This window comes from Varanus komodoensis, unplaced genomic scaffold, assembly GCF_004798865.1.
Source record: "Varanus komodoensis strain SLA01 unplaced genomic scaffold, ASM479886v1 scaffold111, whole genome shotgun sequence".
In the NCBI taxonomy this organism is placed as follows: Eukaryota; Metazoa; Chordata; class Lepidosauria; order Squamata; family Varanidae; genus Varanus; species Varanus komodoensis.
Window position 1 is genome coordinate 272,301 of NW_025335321.1, and position 25,547 is coordinate 297,847.

At 50.3% G+C, this 25,547-nt stretch overlaps 1 protein-coding gene across 1 annotated transcript in view; it reads left to right on the plus strand.

Annotated features, from left to right (window-relative positions):
* Positions 1-25,547, plus strand: part of CAMTA1 (calmodulin binding transcription activator 1) — a 698,809-nt gene that overhangs the window by 103,996 nt on the left and 569,266 nt on the right. The window contains exon 3 of the mRNA XM_044420870.1: positions 1,854-1,989. Coding sequence (XP_044276805.1) covers positions 1,854-1,989 — 136 coding nt within the window. The remainder of the gene's footprint in view (positions 1-1,853; positions 1,990-25,547) is intronic.

The following is a 25,547-nucleotide window of genomic DNA, read 5'->3' on the forward strand; positions in this document are numbered from 1 at the left end:
TGCCTAACGATATTCAGAGATGTCCAAAAGTACATTTTCAAGGAAAAAAGGTGTTCAGGTGCTTTTTGGGGTGGATGGAGGTGGAGCAGAACAACTGCAAGGAAATGGTGAGGGCGGCACGGAGACGGAGCTGTGTGCAGGCAGTGAACCCTTCGAATTGTGGAGAGAGGAGGAAGCCTTTTGCACGGGCTGCTTCACTGCTCACCCAGTTGTGCTGACTTGTTAATCTCATTGTAGGGAAGGGGTTAAAAGATGGGGCCTGCAATTCTTCTCCAAAGGTAGAATTTGTGCAGGCCTTCAAGCCAGCTGCTCTCCGCTGCCCGCCAGTCGGCACCCGCACAGACACACGCTGCCACCCCAGGCCAAGAGCAGAGCGTGGGGGCAACAGGCTGTCGTCCCTCCCGTCGAAGGCAAGTGTGCACCTGAATGCCCCGCACAGTCACGGAGTGGTCAGACCGGGGGGGGGGGGGAGTTGGCGCAGGCGAGGCACCTTTCAGCTACCTGCCCTGTGGCAGATGGGAGATCTCTGAGTTTCCAGTCCAAGTAACATTCCGCATGCCACCCTTGTGCATTTTCCAGCTGCTTCTTGCGTCCCTTTTCCTCCACAGGGAAAATTGCCTTGCAAGGAAAGGATAAACTTGGTGCATGAAGCCTTTCGATTGCAAGGGCCTGCCCAGTCCTCCTGGTGGTGCTGGAAAAGGTCTGATGAGGACGTGCTCAGCTCCCCCACTCCAAGAGGCAGGCCGCATCCAGAGCAACTGCATGCCCCCTTGCGCGGGGACCCGAAATCAGGCTTGCAGAGTGCCGAGGGGCTGCTCACCTGCCCCGGCCAGCCCCTCCTCCCTTCCCCAGCTGCAAACAGGTGAATGAACAAGCCAGTGGCAAGTGGGGGAGGGAGGCAGCTGCCCCTGCCCCTGCCCCTGTGGATGTTCCTGTGCACAGGTGACAAAGGTGAGACCCTTTTGCAGGTGCTGCTGAGGGGAAGCGAGACTTGCAGGGAGGAGGGGCAGTCGGATTTTCTAAGTCTGCCTTTTAAATCCACAGGCATCTCCTTCCTGCCACCCTGCACAGACGGAAGGCACTCGCCACACGCAAGATGGTTTGAGCTTTATGAGGGACACAGAAGTCACCCACACTCTGATCTCTTTCACTGGTGGTTGGCCCCTTTGGTGCGGGTGTTCAAGGATAGGCTGGACACGCACATGGTGGGCATGTCGTGAGCGGAGCTGGCCGGAGCCGGGGGTCAGACTGGATGGCCTGGGAGGCCCCTTCTGACTCCCTCTGTTTCTCTGTTTCTGTGTTTCTATGAAGTTGTTCTGTTGGGTAAGCCTAGTTTGTTATGCCCATATTGCAGGCTGGGGGCTGAGGACTGAGGCTCAACGAGAGTAGCTTGCCCAAGGCCACCAGGTGTATCCATGCCCATTCTGGCTCATGCACTCTGCTGCCTGCGCCAAATCTGAACCAGCTCCCACTCTGAGCCCTTGGAGCAGCAACTTCTGCTGAAAGCTGGTATTTTCTATGCATAAATTCCTGCAGATCTTTGTAGGACCAAAACCACAAACCAGCAGTAACAGGAAACGCCTGGTGAGAAATTGCTTTTACCCACCCAGAGAATGTTGCCTTTCTCTAGTGCCTCTCGGTGGCCCTTCATCACCTCATTTCTCTACAGGCCGTGACTGGCCACATACACAGACTCCACCGACAAGCCAGGTGCACATTCTGTCTATCAGGCTGGATCAATAGAGACTTCACTGGTTCACACTGTCAGGTCATCAGCTTGGAGGCACAGATGCGCACGCTTGAACCAGCCTGTAGTTTTGCTCACTGTCACTGAGTGCCCTTCTGTTTTGCAGGCCCCAGAATGGCTCTATGATCCTTTACAACAGGAAGAAGGTGAAGTACAGGAAAGATGGATATTGCTGGAAAAAGCGGAAAGATGGGAAGACCACCCGAGAGGACCACATGAAGCTGAAGGTGCAAGGAGTGGAGGTAGGCTGTGTGCGGATTCCTAAGCGGGGGCTTCGCCGAGGGGCTGCCGGACTGGCTCGGCCAGGCGGGTGCTGCCTTTGCCGCGTCCATCGTGCGCCAGTTCTCTGTGTGGCAGTCGAGTCCCTCGCGCTGCAGCCCGGTCGTGGCATTCAACTGCTCTTCTGTGGGAACCAGGTGGTTGTGTTGCTGTGGGGCAAGGGAGCATCCCAGTGCTTGGCCCTTTTCTGCTTGTGGTTCCAGTGAGAGGCACCTTTTGGAACTGGTAGTGCAGAACCGAGTTGAGGTGCGGAGCAGCAGGAGGACAGGTGCTGAGCTAGCTCATTTGGTTCTCTCACTGCGGTGCGAATGTGTCTTGTGTGCCCAGGCAGTTGTGGGGCTCATGGGCTCGGTGTCTAGGGAGAAGCTCTCGGTTCGCTTTTTAACAGAAGGTTTTTGAAAGCTGCTTTAGAATAAGGATTTTTACCTGTGTATTGGCTGTTGGAGTCACTTGTAACGGCAGATTTGGGTGGCCGTTTGAATATTGAGCCATCTTGCTTTTAAAATTTAAAACTGTTTGAGAAGAGACAGCTTCCAGGCTTGGCAAAGAGCAATGGCAAAAATGCTTTTTAAAAGAACAGATTTATTCATATGTGAAGAGGGCATGAAAAGTACTGTTACTATCACAAATGCTTATTTTTGCTGTATGTTATAGTTATTTAACAAGGAACAAAATGTCTCTGGTTTGATTGACTTGTGTGTTTTAAAGTGTGTGTTTCTCCTACATTAATCTCGTTTCACCATTAAACAAAAACCACTTCTTTGGTGAAGAATAAAGTAATAAATACACTCCAATGCATCTCAGTTGAGTTTTAGAGACCTGGGGCTTGCTGGTGTTTGTCATCCCCATTAAAAAACAAAAATGCTTTGCAGAATAAAAAGGAGCTGTAATGACTGGTTCTGTTTCTTCTGACTATGAGCTTAATAATTAAAGTGCCTCTTGAGAGATGTGTGGCATCCCTACATGCACCGTCACGCTCCTGAGCGCCAGCCTCAATTCAGTTTCACTGCCGCTGTGGCTCCAACAGGTAGTGTGCCGCCCCCACTTCGCCAGGCCTGACGGGACGGCCCTTTGCATGGGGAGGGGCCCTTCTGCGACTGGGTGCCTCCTGGCGGGGCTGCCTGTGGGGGTGGTGCGGGTGGGGGGAATTTCCACCAGCTCCAAGACCACTGTCACGTCATGGGCGTGTGTCCTGCGAGTCTTTGCCTTAGCAGGTTCCCGTCTGTTTCAATAGTGGGTGCTTTGCCTTTCCTTACCTTTTCTGCATCAGTGATGAAAACGTTTTTGGCACTTCATCGTGGATTAGGAGGCAGTTTTCTCCTCGCCTACCTGTGGCAGAACTTCTAATTTCTTTATCTTTCTGACTAGTGATAATGCAGCCCAGTGGCAAATAACAGGGACTGCTTCAGAAAAACTCCCCGCAGCTCGGTCTCTCCTCAATTCACTTTGCTCCTACAAATGTTAACGCCCAGAACATTGCAGAAAACCTCCTGCTTCAGACTTCCCTCCCAGCACCCAGACTCTGGACATGGATTAGGCTGCTTGCAAATATTGATAGCATCAGGATATTGCTTTCTGGTCCTTCCTGGCTCAGGGCAAGGCAGGGGTCCTTGCTTTAATGCTGCAAGCAGAATGATCAAGCTTATCAGTAAATTCAGGTGGCCTTTAATTTTATGAAGGGCTCCATTGTTGCTTCCCCTTACTGGGCGGGGGGGGGGGTGCTCCTCTGGTACTACTTTGTCCTAAGGGGTGCATTTCACATGTGCTGTGTCATTTCTGAGCAGCACATGCATACTTGACGCACTGCTTTCCTCAAGACCTAACCACACGTGATGTACGTACCTGCATCCCCCAGAACCTTTGGACAAAGAAAGCCACGCCCCAATCTCATCCTGTGCAGCCCCTTTATCAGATCATGGGCTGCCCCTCGGGCAGGGGGGCAGGAGAGGGCAACTCTGACCTTGGTGCCCTTGCAGCATTTGACTCTTACCATGTGTTGCTGGGGAGGCATTTTGGGTGCACACGCTGTCCGTGAATCCCCAACAACGTGCAGTTCAGCCTGTGACATCGACACACACCCATTCATGCCCCAGCTCCTTCAAACATGTCACTGGGGGACCCATGATCCACACACACCCAAGCCATCCAGAAATGGCGCTGCCAAGGATGGGCCATTTGGGTTAGCTGAGCACAGACACAGCACCCACTCAGGCTTCGGCGAATGGGGCAGCATAAAAATGTTTTAATAAATAAATAAAATAGATAAATAAAATTCAGAGTAAGGGGACAGGTGCAGTTTGCACGGAACGTGTGATGCCAGTTGAGGTGCCTGCGATGCAGGAGCAAAGCTCATTTAGAGGAAGGAGATGAAGGAGATGAAGCTCCTGAAATGAAGGAGCTGCACACATTTAGAGGAATCAACACCGGAAGCGTCTCAAAGCTGATGCTCTTACAGCATTGGGGAAGTTTCTCAATTCAAGCTGTGGTGGCTGGGAGGTAGGACTGCTTGCCCCCCGCCCCCAGTTCACAGTGGACCTCTGCTACAAAAAAGGGCATCATTAGTGCACATCCCTGGAGTAAGGTGCGGTAGGGAGGGCGGGGATTTTAGCCTCGGCTTAACCGCTAAGCCAGGGAAGATCCTAGAACAGACTAGAAAGGAGTCAGTGTGTAAGCATTTTTGAGCATGCAGTGATAACGCAAAGCAAGCAAGGATCTGTCAAGTATAATCCCTGCCAGACTCATTTCATCCTTCTGTTCTTCCGTCCTTCTGTCCGTCCTTCCTTCCTTCCTTCCTTCCTTCCTTCCTTTTTAAATTAGGTTACTAAAATAGTAGATTGTGGAAGTACTGTGGACATAATTTCTCTTGGTTTCTGCAAAGCACCCAACAGAATCTTCCAGAATGTTTGGGGTGCTTAAATGTGGGCTAGGTGAACATTTCCTTAGGTGAAGTCAAAGGCGCATGTAAAGTGCACCCATGGCAGAGGGAGGGGCCAGAGCCTGCAACTGAAATGCCAGGACCAGAGAACCAGAGATCAACCAGGCCAGACTCATCAACTTCTGTGGGAAACTTAATGAGCGTGCTGATGTGGAACAGGGGTGGCCCCAAGAGTTTAAGCTTGATCATAATGTACCAGTTTAAAAGGGTGACTCGCTGAAAAGTGCCAGATGCTCCTGGCCATGATGCAGCAGGATCTGCCTTGCAGGCAAGCTTAGCTCTCTTCAGTTTGGAAGGGAGGAGGGGAAGCCAGCTTTGAATCAACTTTTTATCATTAAGCTGCATTTCTCTAATGGACACTATTCTGGCTTCACTTGCCTCTTTTGTGGTTGTTTTGTGTGATACTCTTCTGTGGTATTACAAAGAGTGCCTAGTTTATTTATTTCATTTTTATAATGCCCAGTAGCCTAAGGCTCTCTGCACAGCTAGGAAAAGTTAAAACATATAAACAAACAGAATAACCTATAAAACAATAGAACAATAAAACAATTAAATAGTTTGTCAGGTGTAGCACAATAAAGACTTTTATTTAAGAAGGCTTTGTCCTGATCCAATTGGCAGGAGGAGGAGGAGAGCAGCTGCTGCCCCCGTCCCTGGTCGCTCCTCAGAGTGGAGGGTGGTACCGAGTTGGGTGCTGCAGCTGGACCCGCATGCTTCATCATTTTCGTCAGGGATTTAGGTGGAGGACTGGTGGCAGCCCTTACCAAATCTGCAGGGATGGAATTTGATGCTTAAGATGGCAGGAAATGCACTCAGTAGGACCTTGACCAAAGGGCTGAAATGAGCACAGTGAAAACTAACAGAAATGGATGAATGCTATTAATTTCTAAAGCAGGGTTGCAGAATCAAAGGCACAGGTAAGCAGGGGAGATGCCTGCCTTGGTGTGAAGCAGATCTTGGGACTGCTGCCGATCCGGTGTTAGCAGTGGGAGTGCACAGGGGCCGTGTCTTCCGCTGCATCCATTGAGTCACGGCCCCCAAGTCAAGAGCCGAAGCCAAAGCTGTGGCTCCACAGCGTCCTGCTTTGTCTGTCAAGAGTGCAGTGCCCATGTTCTGTGAAGAATGTAGGTAAACTGGAGGGCATTCAGAGGAGGGCAGCACAGGCGGCCAGCACAATGTGAGGAACTGGGTATCTTCTGCCAGGGAGGGGGGACCATCCCAGCCCCTGCAGGACTGTTGCACAGAAGGGTTCTCTGCAGGTATCTGAGATCAAAGGGGCTTAAGTTACAAGAGGGCAGATTTTGGATAGCAGAAGCATCTTAATGGTAAGAGCATTCTGTGTTGGTTCAGTGTGTGTATATGCTGAGTAAGTGTGACCAGAGGATACACTCTAATGTAATAGTTTCTCCTCTCTACCAGGATCTGGCACCTTCTTTGTGCCTTTTTTATCTCCTTTGTTTCTCTACTCTCAGAATAACATTTGCTTTTTCTTTTTAGGAATGACATTTTCCCTGTGTTGTTCCTTTGTCAGTTTGATTTTCTCTGTGTACCAGTCTTTCAAACTTCTGCCCTAACTGGGTGATTTCCTAAAATAAATTCAGCAATGACGAACACTGAGGTTGCGGCAGCTGCCCGCCCTTTCAGTTTGCTTGACTTTGTCTGGTGCGCTGTTGATGAGCTGCTCAGCTTTGGCAAAACACTGGTCCTGAGAGCGCGTCTGTAAAAAGGTTCTTCCTGCTTTGGGATCACAGAAGCTGGAGGAGCTCAGCTCCACTCCCTGCCCTGATCCCCCCGCCCACAGCCTGCGATCTGGATCCGCGCCCCGGCTGCGCGTTGCCTTCCAGCGCAGTGCTCCCCGTGAGCGCGCCTTTTCTGTGCAGGGCTGCAAAACTGGGGCATGCTCTCCTGAGCCTGGTTTGTTGACCTTTGATTGCCAGGATCAGACCTTTCTTTCTTTTACAAGAGTTTGCAGCTGCTGCTTGCTTTATTTTTAATGATACGCCTAATACTGCATTTTAGAATCACCTTTCTCCATGTTCTACCATCTTAGTTAATTCTTTTTCTTAACATATTTTAAATTGTTGCTGGTGCTTTTAAAACAGTTCTTTTAATGTGCTTTTCTTTGCTTTTATTGAATTTACTTTCATTAAGTATGTTTTCCTCTGGGCTTTGACTGTACAGCAACTGATTAATTGAATATTAAACAATCTAGTTTATCAGAGGAAATCCTCTGTATTGCTGAAACACCACACAAAAAGAACCATATCTCTAAAACCTAAAAATACTGCTTTGGGAGCTATTGATTTAGTGCGCAAAAGGATCAGTCAAATAATCATGTGTTATGACCATTCCAAGGTTTTTTGTTTTGCTTTTAAGCACCTGTGTACACTGCACCAAATGAATCTTGATGAAGTTATGTCAGAGTTGATTTTTGCAGTGTTTTTCATCAAGCTGTGTGTACACCCTAGAAATGTCGAGCAGAGGGGAGAGACAGGACTGAAGCAATTCCAAGCCACAGCAAAGGATGCATGCGGAATGGCAGTAGAGGGCCGAGAACAAAAGCAGTGGGGCGAACAGAACTTGGCCGCTCTTTGGAAACTGGGCAGGTCAAGGAAGCCAGAAGGAAATGAGTTTCCTTCTGCACAAGGTGCTCCGTTCCCAAGAAAGCAGCCACTGCGCTGCTCTGACCTGGGAAAGGGTGAGCCTGGCGTGGGTCGTGCCGCAGGTCACCCCTCTCAGGGATTACGGGCTTGAGGGAAGATGCGCCTCCATGCTCCTTGGTGAGAAATGATGCTCTCGATGTGCATTGATTTGACACACTGCCTTTCCACTCTAAGCTACATTTGACCAGGCTAACAACAGGTATTGAGAAAATAACAAACCCTTAAAGCATGAAAGCCCATCTTTTTTAATGCAAGGAAAGAAGTAACTGCACTCAGAGGATTGCAACCCGCTCCAGCAGCCAGTCAGCATGGCAGCAAACGTGTCTGCATGTCGCTTTGCCCGCGAGGAGATGGACAGACGAGGTGGAGCTCAGCCAGCCTCCCTTAGCAGAGCATTCCAGCTCCTGGGAGCAGCCGACAGGAAGGCCTTGTGTGTGAGGATGGGAAAGAGGATGGCCCTTCCATGGAGCATAACACCCAAGCAGGCCCGTGTGAGAGGATGGGGTCTTTCCAATGGGCAGGCACCCGCGCGGCCAGATTGATGGAGGGTGAGAGGGGGTGCAGCCCTGCCTACACAGCCAGTCTGGGGGTGTCTGGCCCTGCCTGGCTCTGCAGTCTGAAGGGGAAGGGGGCAGTTGGTGCCTTTCTCTTGGTACGTGTCCTTCACAGCCAGCTATTCGTTTTCTGCTGTTAGGAGAGCGCAGATGGTACCTTGCACAAAGAGACGTGGCACCAGAATGCATTTTAAGTGTTGCATTGTCTTTAAGTGAAATGTACCTGTGTACACACGCACACGCGTGCGCGCGCACGGGGCCATGTTGGGTGCTGGAGGCAGAAGGGGCCTGCTTTGGCCTGCCTCGATCTGGGCCTTCCCTCACGTACCCTGTGGGGTATGCAGGACAGACCGGCCCTTTGTACCTGCCCAGAAGCAGCCAGCCAGCCGTGCAGCTGCTGCAAGAGGGAGTCGCATGCCTGCTCCGGGCTTAGCTGCCGGCTGTGACGCTGCAGGTCCACCAGTCCCAGGGTCAAATGGGCAGCCTGCTAAGCCTGCTCCTCGCTCCTGAGAGCAAGTTTGCAGTCCAGCAAGTTGTGCATGCGTTGCACAAGAGCAGTTGAGACCTGCAGCACCGCTGGTGCTTTTGAACAGGGAACGTGAATTGCAATTAAGCTAATTAATTGTGCATGCAATGCACAAAGATGTTTGTGTGTACTGTACATGATTGGGAACACGAAGAGCAATTGCTTTGATTCTACATTGCCCTGGGTGTTTCATTATAGAAAGGTGATTCATAAGCTTTATAAATAATGAAGTGCAAATTATGTTCAAGAGGTGCCTAAGGACGAGGTAGATGATTCCGTAGAAGTCATATCTTCACTTTGTTGAGGCATCTCCTGTAGAGATGGATGCATCTGTCAGTTTCAGTTTCTCTCAGTTTTTTTCCCTCAGCTGAAAGTTCAGTTTGTTTAAAACATGTTTGTGTGTGTGTAGTTTTTTTTAGCTTATATTTCTCCTAATACATGCAGTTTTGGTACCCAGGAATGTCTGCCGCTGCATGCAGTTTTCTGAAAATAATGCAATTTGCAGATTATTTCCACAGATATTTGCATCTGTGTGCACACCTTCCATGAATACGCGCATTCTTGTATGCATGTTTTGACTGGAGAAGTGCAGATTTTGAAAGCTGAGTTTTGGTTCACATATGGGTTCGAAGGTTTGAAGTTAGCCCAGTTTGCCTTGAAAAACAGACAAAGCAAATGTCCCTTGCCTGATCACATGGTGTCCCCCAAATGTTCAGAGGGTGGAAATCTTGTGAGAATAAGACTGCAGGTGTGCACACATCATGCTTCCAGAGGTTGTGGTCAACTGTGCGGATGGGCAGTGTGGCTGGAGCCATATGGCCTTTTGACACAGAAGCAGGCACTCCAGGGGAAGGGGCGGCTTGCACAAGGGAACCTTAAGCCGAGCCTGACCCTGGGCCCTTCTGGCCTGCAACTGCCAGCACTGGCTGGCAGCAAGGGCTGCCCTGAGTTTCTGTTCTTGGCAGCACTGCGCAGTGCAAGCAGGGCCCCCGGCCTGCCAGGTGAGCGACCTGCCCTGTGCTCGAGCCTCTGTCCCCTGACTGGTTCTGTTCGTCTCCTGGGCAAAGCAACGTCTGCCGGTCGCCTCTCTCCCCACTGCCTTTCCAGTTAAAACAGCCTGCCAGTCCTTCGGACCCAGGCGCTGGCCTGCCTCAGCAGTGCAGATTCACTTGGCCTTGGCTGCATTTCTGTCTCTTGGTGGAAGCTGCACAAGATCCCCCAATCTATCGTCCTCCTTGAACTTCTAATTAGTTAGCTTCCCTGGTGGTGTGTTCACAATCAATTTGCCATAATTAAAAATTTCAGCTAATAAATAGTGGTAAAGCTGAGTGCTAGAAGTCGCACCGGCTTCCTTCAGGGCTGACACTACACTGAATTTACAGCTGGTTGGTTTAGTTAATGGGTCTATCTTTTTCCACCTGCAGAAAATTCTATAAATATCTAGGAATTATATATATGAATGAGAAGCAACCCCCCCCCCTTCCTGTTAAGCATGGGGAAGAATAAGAGGCATTCATGTTCCTCCTCTTTTTTTTTTTTTTTTTGGTGAAGGAATGTGTGTTAATGATGTTTCTAGCGTACAGAAACTCCCAAGAGAACGGTTTTTCAAAAAGCATCGTTACTTAATTTTTATGGGAAAAGAATGCTGTTCCTTTGCTGCAGGAAGAGCTTACCTGTGCTCGGTCACAGCATCCGTGGGGGCTGTGAGTGCAGGGGCCCACATGCTGCCCACAGACCCCGTGGGGCAGCTGCCCACCTTGCTGATGGGCTGGCATGGGTCCAGCACCCGCAGCTTCTCAGGAGGCCCGAGTTTCAGCAGAAACCGCGTCCAGGATGAGAAAGCTGGGCAGCTGGGCAGGCCCACTCCTTGCTTCGCCCGCTGTACCGGCTGGCACGAGGGGCAGGGACACTGGCTCCAGGAGGCCCCTGCCGGGGGACTCGGTGGGGCTCGGGCCTCAGGAGCGGAGCTTCGACACCCTCCGGCAGGGCCAGCCACGGGTGGCGTGGAGAGCAGGTCCGGGGCGCGTTTGGTGGGCCCCTGAGCGCGTCCACACCCTCCTCCCTGTGGTCGCCGGCCGCTCCTGCTCCTTCCCCACGCCCCCCTCATTCTTGTGCTTGGTGGGCAGAAAGCCCATGGCAGCTCCTGCCCCCCCCCTTGTGCCACCTCCTGGTCTGGGCCCCAGCGGGGGGGGGGGGGCGGTCCGTGGTCTGTGGAGGACCCCAGAGGCCTGTGCGCAGAGTCAGATGCAGGCCACGGGTGGTGGAGGCAGAGGCCACACACGCGCTGAGAGAAGGAGCGGCCCTGGTGGGAAAGGGGGCTGTGAACTGGGCTGCCCCCGGAGACACGAGGAAGCAAGGCCTTTCCAGGGAGGGGCAGAAAGGAGGCCCGGAGCCTTTCTCGTGGGGGAAACCAGCGAGGTGGACCCCAGGGGGAGGCACCCGCACAGGAGGAAAGACCAGTGGGGAGTGAGGCCTCCTCAGCAAAGTAAGGAACAGCCTTGCACATTGGCCTTGTGGGATTTTTCTTCCGGGACGAGGCAGGCGCCCTCTCAGCTGTGTCATGCTGCATGAATGAACCGATTCTGCGGAAAGTTGGCCTCACTGGGTCTTGTGTTACTGCAGTGTTAAGTCCCTTGCCAGCGTGCAGTTCAGCCTGAGGAAGCCACGCGGTGAGGCGGAGGGTTCTTGTATGCAACTACGCAAGGGAGAGCAGGGGGTCACCCCCTCCCCCCCCCCACAGCAGCCTGCGTGCAAGGCAGGTGAGCAAGAGGTGGCAAGCAGGGGAGGGGAGGCAGTTTGGGGTCCTGGGTCGGGGTCCCTGCTGGGGCCGGACCACAGCAGCCCGCAGTGCTGGCCCTGCTGGCAGTCCTGGGTGGATGCTGCTGTGCCACGGGGCCACCACCGGCAGGGCAACGCAGAGCCTGGCAGTTCCCGGCTAGGACAAGCGCACGAGGAGAGCGGAGGGAGAGACGTGGCCCCACAGCAGGAGCGGCGCCACTTCCCGGCTCTCCCGTGCCTCCAGGCCTCGGTGGGGGCATGTGCCTGCTTCTTCCTTCTGCCAGCACCTGAGGGCAGGATGCGCTGGAGGAGGCCGTTGCAGCCCAGTCCCACCCAGTGGGTTTGAGGGGGACACCTGGTCCTCCCCACTGGGAACGGGCCTTGGGTGTACCCCAGCAGGGCTCCTCTGAAGTTCCGGCAACTTCTGGGGCTCCAGCCACGCTTTCCCTAATTTGATGCAAATGAGCCCTGGAGTTTGCGTTGTGCCGATACGCCAGGCGTTTCTTTTTTCTTTCTTTCCCCTGATTTGAATTTCATTAAAACAGACTCTCTTGTGGGGGAAAGGGGCACGTGGTGTCAATTTTGCATGCCAAACTCGCATTATTAACATGGCAGTCCCTTAACACCAATACCTTGCCCGTATGCATGGATTTTTTAAAAGTTTCCAATTACTTTCTAAGCTCTGGAATATTGCTGTCAAAAATTCACAAAAGGCTGCTGTGGCGCTTCAGTCTAAATGTGCTGCACACATAAAGTAGAGGTTACGCGGGTAGGATAACCTTGGCAATAATCGCGCGTCGTTATCAACACAGCTTGGGAGCGAGGAGGGAGTGCCTGGGAGCTGCTGCCGGCTCCTCCAGCTTTCCGAAGCCACCCCTCTTAGGAAGTGACCGATGGGTTTTTCTGGTATTATGTAAAGAATCCCCGGGCAGAACTGAAATTGCAAAAACATGCTAGCATTACTCAGTTCCTTGCGATTGTCGACAAAATGTCCTCCTGGGTTATTACTGGAGGGCGAAGCAACTCGTGAGACCAAAGCTAATCTTGCAAAACTATTCCTAGGATGCTCTGATCTGCTTTAATTTAACATGGGTTTTACTCTCCATCGGAGGTGAGTGGTGTCGTTTGCAAACTAATTAGGTTCATGTTGTTCAGACCAGCTGCTTAATGCATTTCAGCAAAACAGCGGAGGAGATGCTTGGAGCAGGGAGGTGGCGTGCCTCAGAGCCACCGTGCTGAGCGCCCTGCGTGATGTGCGCCTGGCTCAGCGCTCGGTCGTTTCTGGTCTGAGTCCAGGACCCCCCCCCCCCCAGGTGGCCACTGGGGGATCTGCTGGCTGGTTCTGGGCAGGCAGGGCTGCCTTGGGCGTGCCCCGTCCACGCTCCCTCGGTGGTCCCACCACTGCACTGCTCTAGGAGCCAGGACGTTGCCCTGATATCTCGCTGGAATTTGGCAGCCTGTAACTTGAGCCTGTTATTCTGTGTCCTGCACTGCGGGACGATTGAGAAGAGATCCTGGTCCTCCTCTGTGTGACAGTTGTTCAAGGATTTGAACATCCGAAGGACCGCCTGCACCCATGTGTACCTCCCCCCCCCCCTCAGATCAGCTCAGGAGGCCCTTCTACGAGAACCACCCCCCAGGGAGATGAGAGGGGCGGCAACCCGGCGAAGGGCCACTCCCCATCTTTGGAACCCCCTCCCTAGGGAAGTCCTCCTGGCGTTGTCTTTAGTTTGTTTATTTATTTATTTAGGATATTTTTAGGCCATCCATCACTTTCGTCTCTGGATAGCTTACAATAAAATCTATAAATACAGGGTACATGTCCCAAACAACAATAGATATCCCTTAACTGACATAAATAAAATTAATTATTAAAATAAATAGATCAAAATAATTATAATAATACTTAAAATCTATGCACTTTAAAATATTGGGTAAATAAAAAGGTCTTGACCTGGTGCCGAAAAGCATATAATGATGGCGCCAGGCGGACCTCTCTAGGGAGTGCATTCCATAGCCGCGGTGCCACCGCAGAGAAAGCCCTCCTCCAGGTATTCTGTCTCCTGATCTCCTTCAAGGAGGGTTCCCGGAGCAGGGCCTCTGCTGCAGATCTTAGGGGGCACGAGGGCATATAGGGAAAAAGACATTCCTTTAGGTATCCTGGTCCCAAGCCATTTAGGGCTTTATAGGTCATAACCAGCACCTTAAATTGGGCCCGGGCTTCAATGGGCAGCCAGTGAAGCTGACGGAGGACTGGCGTCATGTGAGAGTAACGCCCGGTCCCCGTCAGCAGCCTGGCAGTGCTGTTCTGCACCATCTGAAGTGTCCGGACCGTCTTCAAGGGCAGCCCCACGTAGAGCGCGTTACAATAGTCCAAGCAGGGAGGTTAGTTTCCTTTTGGCGCCAGGAATTTTTTTAACACTTAGCCTGAATACTGTGGCCCTTTTTATATTGTTTTCATGAATGTTTTAATTTGTTGTGTTTTAATAGGTTTTAATGTGTTTTATTTGGTTCAGTATGTTTTATGTACTGTAAGCCACCTAGGAAGGCCTCAGCAGTTATAGGCAGCCTATAAATACTGTATATGTATAAACAAACAAACATTTATTTATTTAATTCATGTTTATGCCAGCCAATAAGCTGAGGCTTTCTGGGCAGTTAACAAAATTGGCCTCAGCCCCACCAAAGGGCCTGGCGCCTGAACCCACATCAAATCAGCACGGAATGGGCACCAAATGGGTGATGCCCTTTAAATTAAACAACATTAAGTTAAAAGGACAGATACACAATCATTGATTTAAAAGAACAAAACCACTGTTGCAATTGCTTTTTATTTAGTACAGAAGCTTAGCAGTGGTACAGAACAAAATGGAATATATAAGAACAAAGCTTAAAAGTTAGATTGTTAAACTGCTGGGAAAATAAAAAGGTCTTCACCTGGAGCCAAAAAGAATGCAAAGTAGGCACAAGGTGCTCCTGTTTGGGGAGGCCATTCCAAAAGCGGGGGTGTCACAATCGAAAAGGCCCTTCTCCTGGTAGCCGCCTGCCTCACTTCCTTTGGAAGGCGTTAGGGTAGGAGAAGATGACCGTAGGAAGTGGGGAGGTAAATATGAGAGGAAACGATCCTTTGGATTACCTGAAAAGTGCTATTGTATCTCCCCACAGGCTTTCTGAGGCTAAGCGTGCCCACCTCTTTCCATCCATCCTCACAGAGCTTTGCTTCCAGTCCCTTGACCAGCTTTGCTGACGTCCTCTGAATTGCTCTCCGTTTGTCTGCATCCTTCATGAGGTGTGGTGCCCAGAACGGGGCACAGGACATGAGATGGGGCCTAACTAGTGCCGAAGAAAGGGGAACCAGTACCTCACGTGATCTGGAAGCGATACTTCTATTTGTGTTGCCCTGATGGCAGGCACATCACCTTGTTAACTGTGATCTACAACAATTCTGATACGCTTCCCACTTGTAGTATTGTTTTGCCAAGCATTTAGCATCTTGTAACCATGCATTTGGTTTCTTTTTCCTAGAGCTGAACTTGGCGTTTGTCCCCGTTCAATTTTACTCTGCTGTTTTCAGCCCAGTACTCCATCGTATCAAGATCACCTTGAATCTTGTTTCTTGCCTCCAGAATATTAGCTATCCCACCCAGTTTTGTGTCACTGGCAATTTGATCAGTATTCCCTGCACTTCTTCATCCAAGTCAAAAATAAAATATTGAAGGGCACTGGGCCCAGGACTGGACCCTGCGGTGCTGCACTCATGACCTCTCCCCAGTCGGTGGGGCTGCCGTTGAGCAGCTCGCTCTGAGTCTGATTCTGCAGCCAACTGTGGATCCACCTGATCACTGCTCCATCTCCTCACTTTTAGCTAGTTTGCTGATGAGAATGTCACGGGACACTTTGTCAGAAGCTGTTGGGCAATCAAGGTATATTATGTCCACATCGTTCCCAAAGTCCACAAAGGAGACTACTCAATTAAAACTGGCAAGACTTGTTCTTGAGAAATCTGTGCTGCTGTTGTCTTCAGGGTGCTTATAGACTGACTTCTTTATGATCTGCTCCAGAATTTTTCCAGGGATTGATGACAGACTAACTGCTGTGTACTTCCCAGGATCTTCCTTTTTGTCCTTTTTGAATATAGGGACAACGTTAGCCTTGTACAGTCCTCTGGTTCTTCCCCAGTCCTTCATGATTTCTCAAAGATAATATCCAGTGGTTCTGAGAGTTTTTCTGTCTCTTCCTTCATTATTAGAAGCTATAGAGGGAGTGTTCTTCACACAGAGGATCCGAGAGGCGACCGGGGGGGTGGAGGACATCCTTGCCTTGGTCTTGACCAATAGGGAGGAGCTGATAGATGAAGTACAGATTAGGGGAGCTCTGGATGCAAGCGCTCACTCCATCCTTTGCTTTGAGATCAGGGGACTGCGGACGGGCAGCAGGTCGAGCACTAGAAGCTGGGACTTCAAGAGGGCCAACTTTGGCCAACTGAAGGCCAGACTGGGGAAAGTCTCCTGGGATATGTTACTGGAAGGTAAGAGAGTTGAGGAGGGGTGGATGCCACTCGAAAAGGAGGTTTTGGAGGCGCAAGCCTTGACGATGCCTCTAGGTGGGGAGGTGAAGGAGAGCACCGCCATGGATACGAAAGAAGGTGGTTAGAGGGATTAGATGCAAGAGGAACCTCCATAGGAAATGGGTACTGGGGGAAATAGACAAAAGGGTCTACTGGAAGTAGGAGACCCGATGCAGAAGGATTCTTCGCAAAACTAAGGTTGATTACAAGCTGAGACTTGCCAAGAATTAGCAAGAGATCTAGTGATGCTAAATAGGGAAGGGAGGCTGGCAGCCTCACAACACGGCTTCCGCAGAAACAGGTCCTGCCAGACAAACCTTGTGGAATTCTATGACAAGGTTTCGAGATGGCTAGATGGAGGGGATGCAGTGGATGTGGTATATCTGGATTTCAGCAGGGCCTTTGACAAAGTGCCCCATGATATCCTGGTGGAGAAACTGAGGAGTTTTGGGATACACCAATGCACTGTCTGGTGGATTAGGGCATGGTTGACTGACCGAAAGCAGAGGGTAACCATTAGTGGGGAATCATCGGGATGGCGGCCAGTGACAAGCGGGGTCCCCCAGGGCTCTGTCCTGGGGCCGATCCTGTTTAATCTTTTCATAAATGACATGGAAGAAGGGTCTGCTGATCAGAACAGTCTGCTGATCAAATCTGCAGACGATACTAAAACTGGGGCAGTGGCCACAACTGAGGAGCAGGTACTCCAGATGGAAGTGGGCAGACTATGGAAGTGGGCAGGAGACAACAGGATGGCGTTCAATGTGGATAAGTGCAAGGTCTTGCACTTGGGGCATAGGAATGGGTGTCATAAGTACAGGTTAGGGGACAAGTGGCTGGAGAGCAGCACTTGTGAAAGGGACCTCGGGGTGCTGGTTGACTGCAGGCTAAACATGAGTCAGCGGTGGTCAAGAGGGCGAACGCCACCCTTGGTTGCATAGCCAGAAGTGTGGCTTCTACCTCAAGAGAGGTATTACTACCACTCTATATGACTCTGGTGCGCCCGCAACTGGAGTCCTGTATTCAGTTTTGGGCACCTCGTTACAGGAAGGATATAGCCAGGTTAGAGTCAGTGCAGCGTAGGGCCACAAGGTTGGTGGCCGGTTTGCAGGGGATGCCATGTGAGGTGAGACTGAGGGAACTGGGTCTCTTCAGCCTGGAGAAGAGGAGACTCAGAGGGGATCTGTTGGTATTATACAGGTATGTGAGGGGATGTCACATGGAGATGGGTAGAGACCTGTTCTCCCCTGCAGAGGAAGGCAGGATGCGCTCCAACAGAGCAAAGCTCAGGGAGCCAAGGTTCCATTTAGATGCCAGGAAGTACTTCATGATGGTTAGGACCCCAAGGGTATGGAATTCAGGACCCCTAGGGTATGGAGTGGGCTTCCACGGGATGTGGTTGAGGCCCCACCGGTGCGGGTGTTCAAGGATGTGCTGGACATGCATATGGTGGGCATGTTGTGAGTGGAGCTGGCTGGAGCCAGGGGTCAGACCAGAAGGCCTGGGAGACCCCTTCTGACTTGCTCTGGTTCCATGTTTCTGTTCTAAGATGCACCTCATCAGGCCCTAGAGATTTCAGCTCATTCAAAGAAATTAGGGGACCATCTGTTTATTAATCTCAAGCTTCAATCCTGACCCTTTGGTTTCTTCTTTATTTCTACCTACTCATAGACCTGCTTTTGGGAAAGGACTGAGTCAGAGTAGAAATTGAGCACTTTGGCTTTTTCTGTGTCATCTGTTTCCAATTTGCCCACCTCATGGAGAAGTTGAACCACTATTTCTTTTCTGTCGTTCTCTGTGATCCCTTAGTAGCCTCAGCTCATTCTCAGGTTCCTGGTGACATGTCTGTGCTTCTGTGCCACCTGTCTGTGCTCTTCTTTGTCACTTGGCCTTCCTTCTACTTCCTTTACATGTCATTTTTTGTTTTTAGCTCAGCTTGAAGTTTTTTTGTAGAACCACATTGTTTTTTTCCGTCATCTGCTATCTTTTGTTTTGTAGGAATTCTTTGTAGTTATGCCTTTAAATTTTCCTTTTTAAAAAACTCCCACCAATCTTGGAGTCCTTTTTTCTTAGGTTCATTTGCCATGCAACCTTCCTTATTGTCCCATGATTATTAAATCACCTATCCCTATATCCAGAGTCTGTGTTTGGCTACACTTGGCTTTAGAATCAAGAATTCAAGCATGGCACAGTCACTTTCCCCCAGAGTTCCCATAACTTCCAATTTATCTATTCAGTCATTCTTATTAGTCAATATTGAGTTGGGGTTAGCCAGTCGTCTACTTCCTTCCTTCACTTTCTGTAGAAGAAAGTTCCCCACCACGCATGACAAACATTTCTTGGAGGGGCCACTTTGGGAAGAAATGTCTCTCAAGAGAGACTGGGGTAAATTACATCCCTCATTGCTACCATATCACACTTCTTTGAGATGTTGGCAATTTGCTTAACAAAAGTGTCATATTCATCTTCTCCTTGATTGGGTGGTTGGTTGTAGACTCTGTTGTGGTTTTTTTAAATTCCTCGATACATTTATTTTGATCCAGATGCTCTTGATGGGGCTACCAGGCTCATCTTCCACTATTTCTATGCAGGGATAAGTATTTATTTATTTAAAACATTTGTATGCCGCCCAGTTGTGCCGCAGCATCTCTGTATATATTTTAACATGTAATGCAACTTCACCTCTTTACCTTTTTCTTCTGCTCCTTTTGAGCAAGTTGTGTCCTTCAGTTTATATTCCAGTCATGTGCGTCGTTCCACCAAGTCTCAGTAATACCCATCAGGTCGTATTTGCCCTCATGTATTGCAAGTTGAACTTCATGCTGTTTGTTCCCCATTCTCTGGGCATTAATGTGGAGACACAGAAGCCCAGTTCCCTTATGGTCTTGCATCTTTCCTGCATTATTGAGACAACTATTTTGGGGCAGGAGTTAGAGTCCTTCTCTGTGTTATGCTGCATATGCCTTCATCCACCGCTGCCTCCAAGTCCACATTTCCTTCCTTGGTGAGACTCAGTTTAAAGCCCTCCTGGTGAAATTCTTTATGCTATGGTCAAACACATTATTCCCAGCTCTGATGAAGTGCAACTCATCCCTTGCCAGCTTTGGTCCCAGAATCCAAATCTTTCATGTTGGTACCACTTTTGTAGCCAGTTGTTCACCTGGAACATTTTTTTCCCCTTTCTATTTCTCTTCCAAGAACTGGGAGGATGGATGAGAAGACTGTTCATAATTTTCCTTCCCAGAGCTTCAAAATCTGATGTGATTCATTTGTACCTCCTTTTGGTGGGATCATTTGTTCCCATGCGGATTAGAAGAAAGGATAGGATCCTGTGGGTTTTATGAGCTCTGGCAAGCTTTCAGAGCTCCAGGGAGACAGCATCCCTGGTGGATCCTTGGGTCATCACGACACACTTGGGTTTCAATTCCACGCCGCAAGGAATCTTCCACAATGAGTACTCTTCTTTTTTTTTTTTCTTAGACAACTGTCCTTCTGCTTTGTGCTCCCTGTTGCACAAGTTCCCATGTAATTCTTCTGCAGGCTATCCACTTGTCTCCAGTGGCTGCAAGTGGTTAAATAGCTCTAGTGGTTCCACTGGAGTAGTGTGTCTTCCGATTCTTCTGTTCATGTTACCCTTCTCCAGGGAGTCTCCCATTCAATGGCTTTCCTCAGTACTCTCCGTATCTGCTGATGCCTCTTTCTTCAAAGTTGTCCCCACTACCCAGTTTGAAGACTTTGCTAGTATCTGAACTTCAGCCTGAAGTACTGAACTTGTTGTGCTGACAAACTCCTTGTAAGCCAGATGCCTGTTTCCCTGGGATTTTCTGTGTATATGCAGCAGCATTTTGAGGCCAAAGTTTCTGCTCTAGACTTTGATCCATGAATGGAGAGCCCTGACCTGCCCTTCATACATACACACCGGCAAGCAAACCAGAAAAAGGGGTGGCAGGGGTTGGGGGGACAAGAGTGCTGGCCTGCCTTATAGGATTATGGTGAAGACTCCTGAGATAGGATGTACTAAGGTACTATCTGGCTGGGTTCGGATAATACAGCAAGCCATGGTGGTTTTTCAGCATTGTTGGTCTGTCATGTTGTCTGAACCCAATCATGGTATTTTACCATGGTAAGTTTGGTCTTTGGAAACCATGATAAGAAACAACAGTTTGTTCTGTGGTTTCTGTACATCATCATGGTTTGTTGTGTTGTCTAACCTCAGGATCATGGTTTTCAGAATGCTGGGTAGAAATTACTAAAAAAGCTCTCTGGAAAAAGCAGCACATGTGGGAGCTGCTGCAGCCATCCAGGCTTTATGTATGGAGCCAATGAAGGAGAGGCAGGCAACACAGGCAGGGAGCGATGCTCCCTGGGATTGTATTTCTGACTCAGTGGCTGATGGGATGTATACCAACAGTGGGAGGAGTGAGTGGGGAGGGTGGAAACCTTGCAAAGCAACAGCAAACTATGGCAGCCTCACAAAAATGCTACCTCCAAATGAGAGCCGCTCATTAACTGAAGAATACTGCTTCTGAAACCCGCTCTGCTCCATCCGGGAGTTGGAAGGGAGTGAAGCAGGTGAAGGGGGGCAGCTTTTGAAAAGCGGTCAGCCCCGCTAAACCACTGAGGAGGACGTTCCACGCAGGGATGGCTGAATCTGTCACCTGCGCTTTCTCCCAGTTTCTAATTTTTCAAATTTTAGCCTTGATTCATGTAAAAGTAGGAGCATTTTTTTAGTCTGAAGTTCATCCCAAATTCAGTCCAAGTTCATCCCAATTGTAGAGATTTTTTTAAAGTTTACATGAAAATTGGTATGGATTTGCTCGCATATTTCTTCATGTATACATTTTGTATTGAATGTTGCCAAATATACATATTGTGTTTGCAAGCAATGTTCCCAACATGTTACATTTTAAAATATTATTTTCTCTAATATACATACAGTGGTACCTTGGCTCACAAACTTAATCCGTTCCAGTACTCTGGTCGTGACCCAAATTGGTCATGAGCCAAGTTAAATTTCCCCATAAGATTCAATGTAAATAAGGTTAATCCATTCTGTAACCATTTTTTAAATCAGAAAAAGTGAGGCAGAGTGACAACAACAAAGATCGTGGCCATCTCCCCCCCCCGCCCCCCCAGCGCGACCGAGACCGCGCCTGTCGTCCCTGCACACGCCCGTCATCCCAGCGCGCCGGGGGGTGTGGGGGAGAGACGGACGTGATCGCGGGCCCCCTAGGGGAGGGGGAGATGGGCGCAGACGGTGCGCTGGGGGTGGGGGACGGCCGCGATCGCCGTTCCGTTCGTGCGGGGAAGGCGTGCCTGGTCAGAGGCGGCTCCTGCAGGAAAGGCAGGCGCAATCTCGGCCGTCTCCCCCGCAGCTCTGCTCCGCTGCTCCCGTCTTTCCTGCAGCAGAATGCCTCTGATCACGCACGCCTTCCCTGCACAAACGGAACGGCGATCGCGGCCATCTCCCCACTCGGGGGTGGGGTAGGTGACTGCAATCTTGGTTGCCACCCAAAGCGGTGTTTGCGACCCAAGTCAAAATTTTTCAGAAATTTTTGTTCGTGACCTGATTTGTTTGTGAACCAAGGCGTTTGTGAGCTGAGGTACCACTGTACTTTGTATATAGTTTTCGATTGGCAAACTTCCTTCAAAATTCAGAGATGTCCAAGCTTAGAAGATAAACTAAAGTTGGTTTGCATAGTAGTTTGAAAGGAGGAAATTAGGCAAATGGGTGCTCAAACTGAGTTAATTTTTACTGTATCCCTAATTCGGCTTTGGTGAGGCCCTGCTCTCAGCTGGTGCTGATTTTCCTTAGGTAGCAGGCAGCCCAGAAAAGAGGTGCAGCCCGGAGCGTGTCTCTGTTGGTTTTCCCGGTTAAAAAGAAGCCGCAGTGGACAGTCGCTGGATTGCTTGCTTGCTGTATCCACCCCACCTTCCCCCTGGGGAACTCCTGTCATCCTCACAACAGCCCCAGGAAGGTTCGGCTGGCAGACCAGGCTGGTGGCCACGTGGGAACTGGGACCCGAGCTCCGGAGCCGGGCCAGTGCTCTCTCTGCTGTGCTGCGCCACCTCCTGGGCCCTGGCTATCCTCTGCACTGCCGTCTGCCGGGAGCTTCTGTGACAGCAAGGAAATGAGGGAGGAAAACTATGCTGGGGGTGGGGAAAGAAAGGCTGCAGATGACCTCCGGCTCCTGGGGGCAGCGAGAGCCCCTGCCTGAGGCCAGCCTCGCGTGGGAGCTGCCCAGGCGTGGCTGGCATGAGCCACCGGAGCCACCTCTCTTGGGCACCTTCGGCGGACAGGAAGGTGTGGAAGCGGGGCTGGGGGTGGCCAGGCTTCCCAGCGCCTGCCCCTGAGGGAAAGGCCAGCTGGCGAGGAGGAGAGCGCAGGCCTGCAGGGGCTCTTGTGAGCTGCGGCAGCTCCGGGCGGCAGAGCGCCAGCCCTGGGACGTGCGGGTGGAGGGAAAGCGCCGCTTGGCCGGCCTGCTGGGAGCTGCAGGATCGTGTCCCAGGCTTGCCTGGCGTTCCTTCCCGGGTAAAGAGCTGACATGACAGCAGGAGAAGGATGTTGCCTGGTCAGTGTAATTCGTGCAGCTGTAAATCTGCTGCTGGCGCGGTGATGGAGGTGATCGGCAGCCATTTATTAAAGGGCGCTTAAAAATGTTGACTCTTCACAAATTGATTATTTGGGATTTATTTCAGAAAATATTTGCCACAGTGTGTGATAAACTGAACTTACGGTCATTACTGCTCCTTAACAATTTATGCATCAAAGGCCACATGAGGGAAAATGCGGCTCCCTTTTATCGTTCTTGAAAGCGGAATATGGATTATTATTAATTCTCAAATGGGCCTCTGGAGAATCTCTTCAGAAGGGGACACACATATCAATAACCCTGTTTCTGTGGTGGGGATCCTAATATATTCATGTGCAGAAGAACAAATGAGAAGCCAGCCCTTTTGTGCGAGCTGTTGCACTCTTGATGCTCAGGAGAAATCTCCAGCGAGCCTTGCCAAATACGCAGCACCTCAACGGTTTGAAAGCACCTCAGTTCCTGTTCTGCAGCATTCAGGGAGACAAATTCCAGAGGCTTTGCGACAGGTTCAGCGCCAGGAAGTTCCGGCCCCATGGCCTGCCTCTGGCAAGCAGGTGCCCAGTGTGACGGGGGAGCCTGTGTCTTGGTGCCCGGCCCTTCGGCTGCCCAGGGGACCCAGCTAGCCGTGGCTGGAAAAGAGGATATTGAACGAGGTGGACCATTTCATTCAATTGTGGAGCTGGGCTTGCATTTCAGGGGCTGCTCTGTTTGTTTATAAAATGAAAACACTTTCTGTACCAGATGGAATTGCTTGATGGCTTTAACTAGCCCCAGAAGGGTAGGAGATGGCAATAAATCCACAAAGAAGTAAAGTGTCTACTCCTTTGTCTGTCTTTCTTGCAACTAATTCCTCTGGAAACATATTGTGAATGGCTGAGTTATAATGAAGCTGCCAGGAAGAGTGCTCCGGGGCAGGGAGAGCCTTCACTCCATGTGCTTTGATGGGTAGATTGCACAGCAGCTCCCCCCCCCCTTCCCAATTGCTTTGCACACTGGGCTGAGCATAACTTGCGCTGTTGGGAGAGGGAGTGGAGAGGAGAGGAGAGGAGATGCTTCACACGAATCACCCACTCTGGCTTTCAACCGGGGCACTGTGCACCCCGCATCTCCTCTCTTTCTTTTAATTGCAGTCTTTTGCCGCAGGGGGAGCATTCGTGCTGGGAGTGTGGGCAGAAGCTTTTCCGGCACCACGGGAGGAAGCCTGCCTGTTGCGTGGCGGCGAGCAGGAAGGGCTGCTGCAGTCCATCCCTGGCCCTGTGGCGGGCAGGCTTGCTGCTCAGCCAGCTGCACGGTGCCCCGCTGCCCTGGGGCGGCTCAGGTCCTGCCCCTTGCCCCATCATGCAGTTGGCCCGCCTGGGCTGGGTGCATCATGGAGGGGCACCCTGGTCAGGCAGTGTGCTGTGGGCTGCGTGGCAGGCTTGGGTGGGGGCCCACAGACACGCCTCGGAGGGCCTGGCCAGCGGGTTTTGAGCCCAGGCTGTGGGGGAGTTGGCTGCATGCCCTCCGCGTCTGGCTGCTGTCCTCGTGGCAGGAGAAGCCCTTTGAGTTGGGGTCAGGTGGCCAGACAGCCGGGGGCTTGCGAAGGATTCGAAGGCGCCTTGGGCAGGCCTGGGTGCTTGCACGCCAACTGGCTGCGCGCCAGGCAGCTCCTGGCCCCGGGCTCTGGCCCCGCCTGTACCCCGCTGTGCCCGCTGCTGCATCTGTGCAGATTTTCTGCTAGGGAGCAGGATGGGAGCTTGGGGGAGCAGAGCACGGAAGAATATTATCATCTCTGCAGCAATAAAGCAGAGGAAAAATGACCCGCCTCTCCATTCTTGCGCCCCCCCCCGCCCTCAAAACAGTGTGTCTTGGTGCGCTCAGAATGCTTTTTGCTGCAGTAACATTTATGGAAGGATATTAAGACTGGCGCTTGTGCAGAGGCACACGGTTGCATCTAAACATTTTGTGCTCTGAATTCCACTGAAGGATAAGCAAGTGGAGAGTCGAACATCTGCTGGAAAACATTTAAGCAGCAAAAAAGTGTTTGTCTTGCAGAATATTTCAGGAAGCGTATTTAATTTATTTTGCTTAATTATCTCTCCTTGCATTTTTAATGTCCTTTAATACAGTTACTTTAAGCACTGCAGTGTCAAGATACTTAGAGCCCCTTCCAATACATCCTGAATGAGGTGATTAAATGGCTTCTCTAACACAGATATCCATCTCAGGGAATGGGGAAGTTGCATCGTTCTCTGAATCAGGAGGTCGTCATCAGTGGCAGTTTTTCACCCGGGAAGAGCAGTGCAGAAAACAATGCCATCCCACTTAGGGCTTTTAAAATGATAAAATAATGCAAGGAACGCACATGGAAGTGTGTCAATATTTTTTCAACATCTCTATGTATATTATTAGTAATATGCATCTTGTAAATTAAAGTTATTTCTCTGACATTTCCATCTTTAAAGCTTATGAATTCGATACTTGAATGGATTTCTCCTCTTGTTGTGAATACCCACCATGAGCCATCCACCTGTGTTTTTGGCATCACAAGAAAATTGTGGATATAGTAAGAGCAGTAGAAGAAAAAGAAGATGGGAAACGAGAGTGTAGACATGTTGGGGAAAATATCCAGTCTCATGTTTTTATTCCCCAATGCATTTCAAATAAATATTGCACTTCCGTGTTACGTCTAGCAAATGTTTTAGAGAGCATAAATTATACAACTCATTATTTTTGCGTAGAAAACCTCTAGTAAAACCTTGGCAGTGGGATGCTAAAATTCCTGATAGGCTCCCTATAATTTGGTTTATTACTCACTTTTTATTATTAATTTAGAGAAACACTATCTGTGTCACAGGTACTTCTGGGAATCGGGCTGTTTCCTAGAGAGAAAACCACATTTTTCATTAGATTTTAGTTCTTTAGT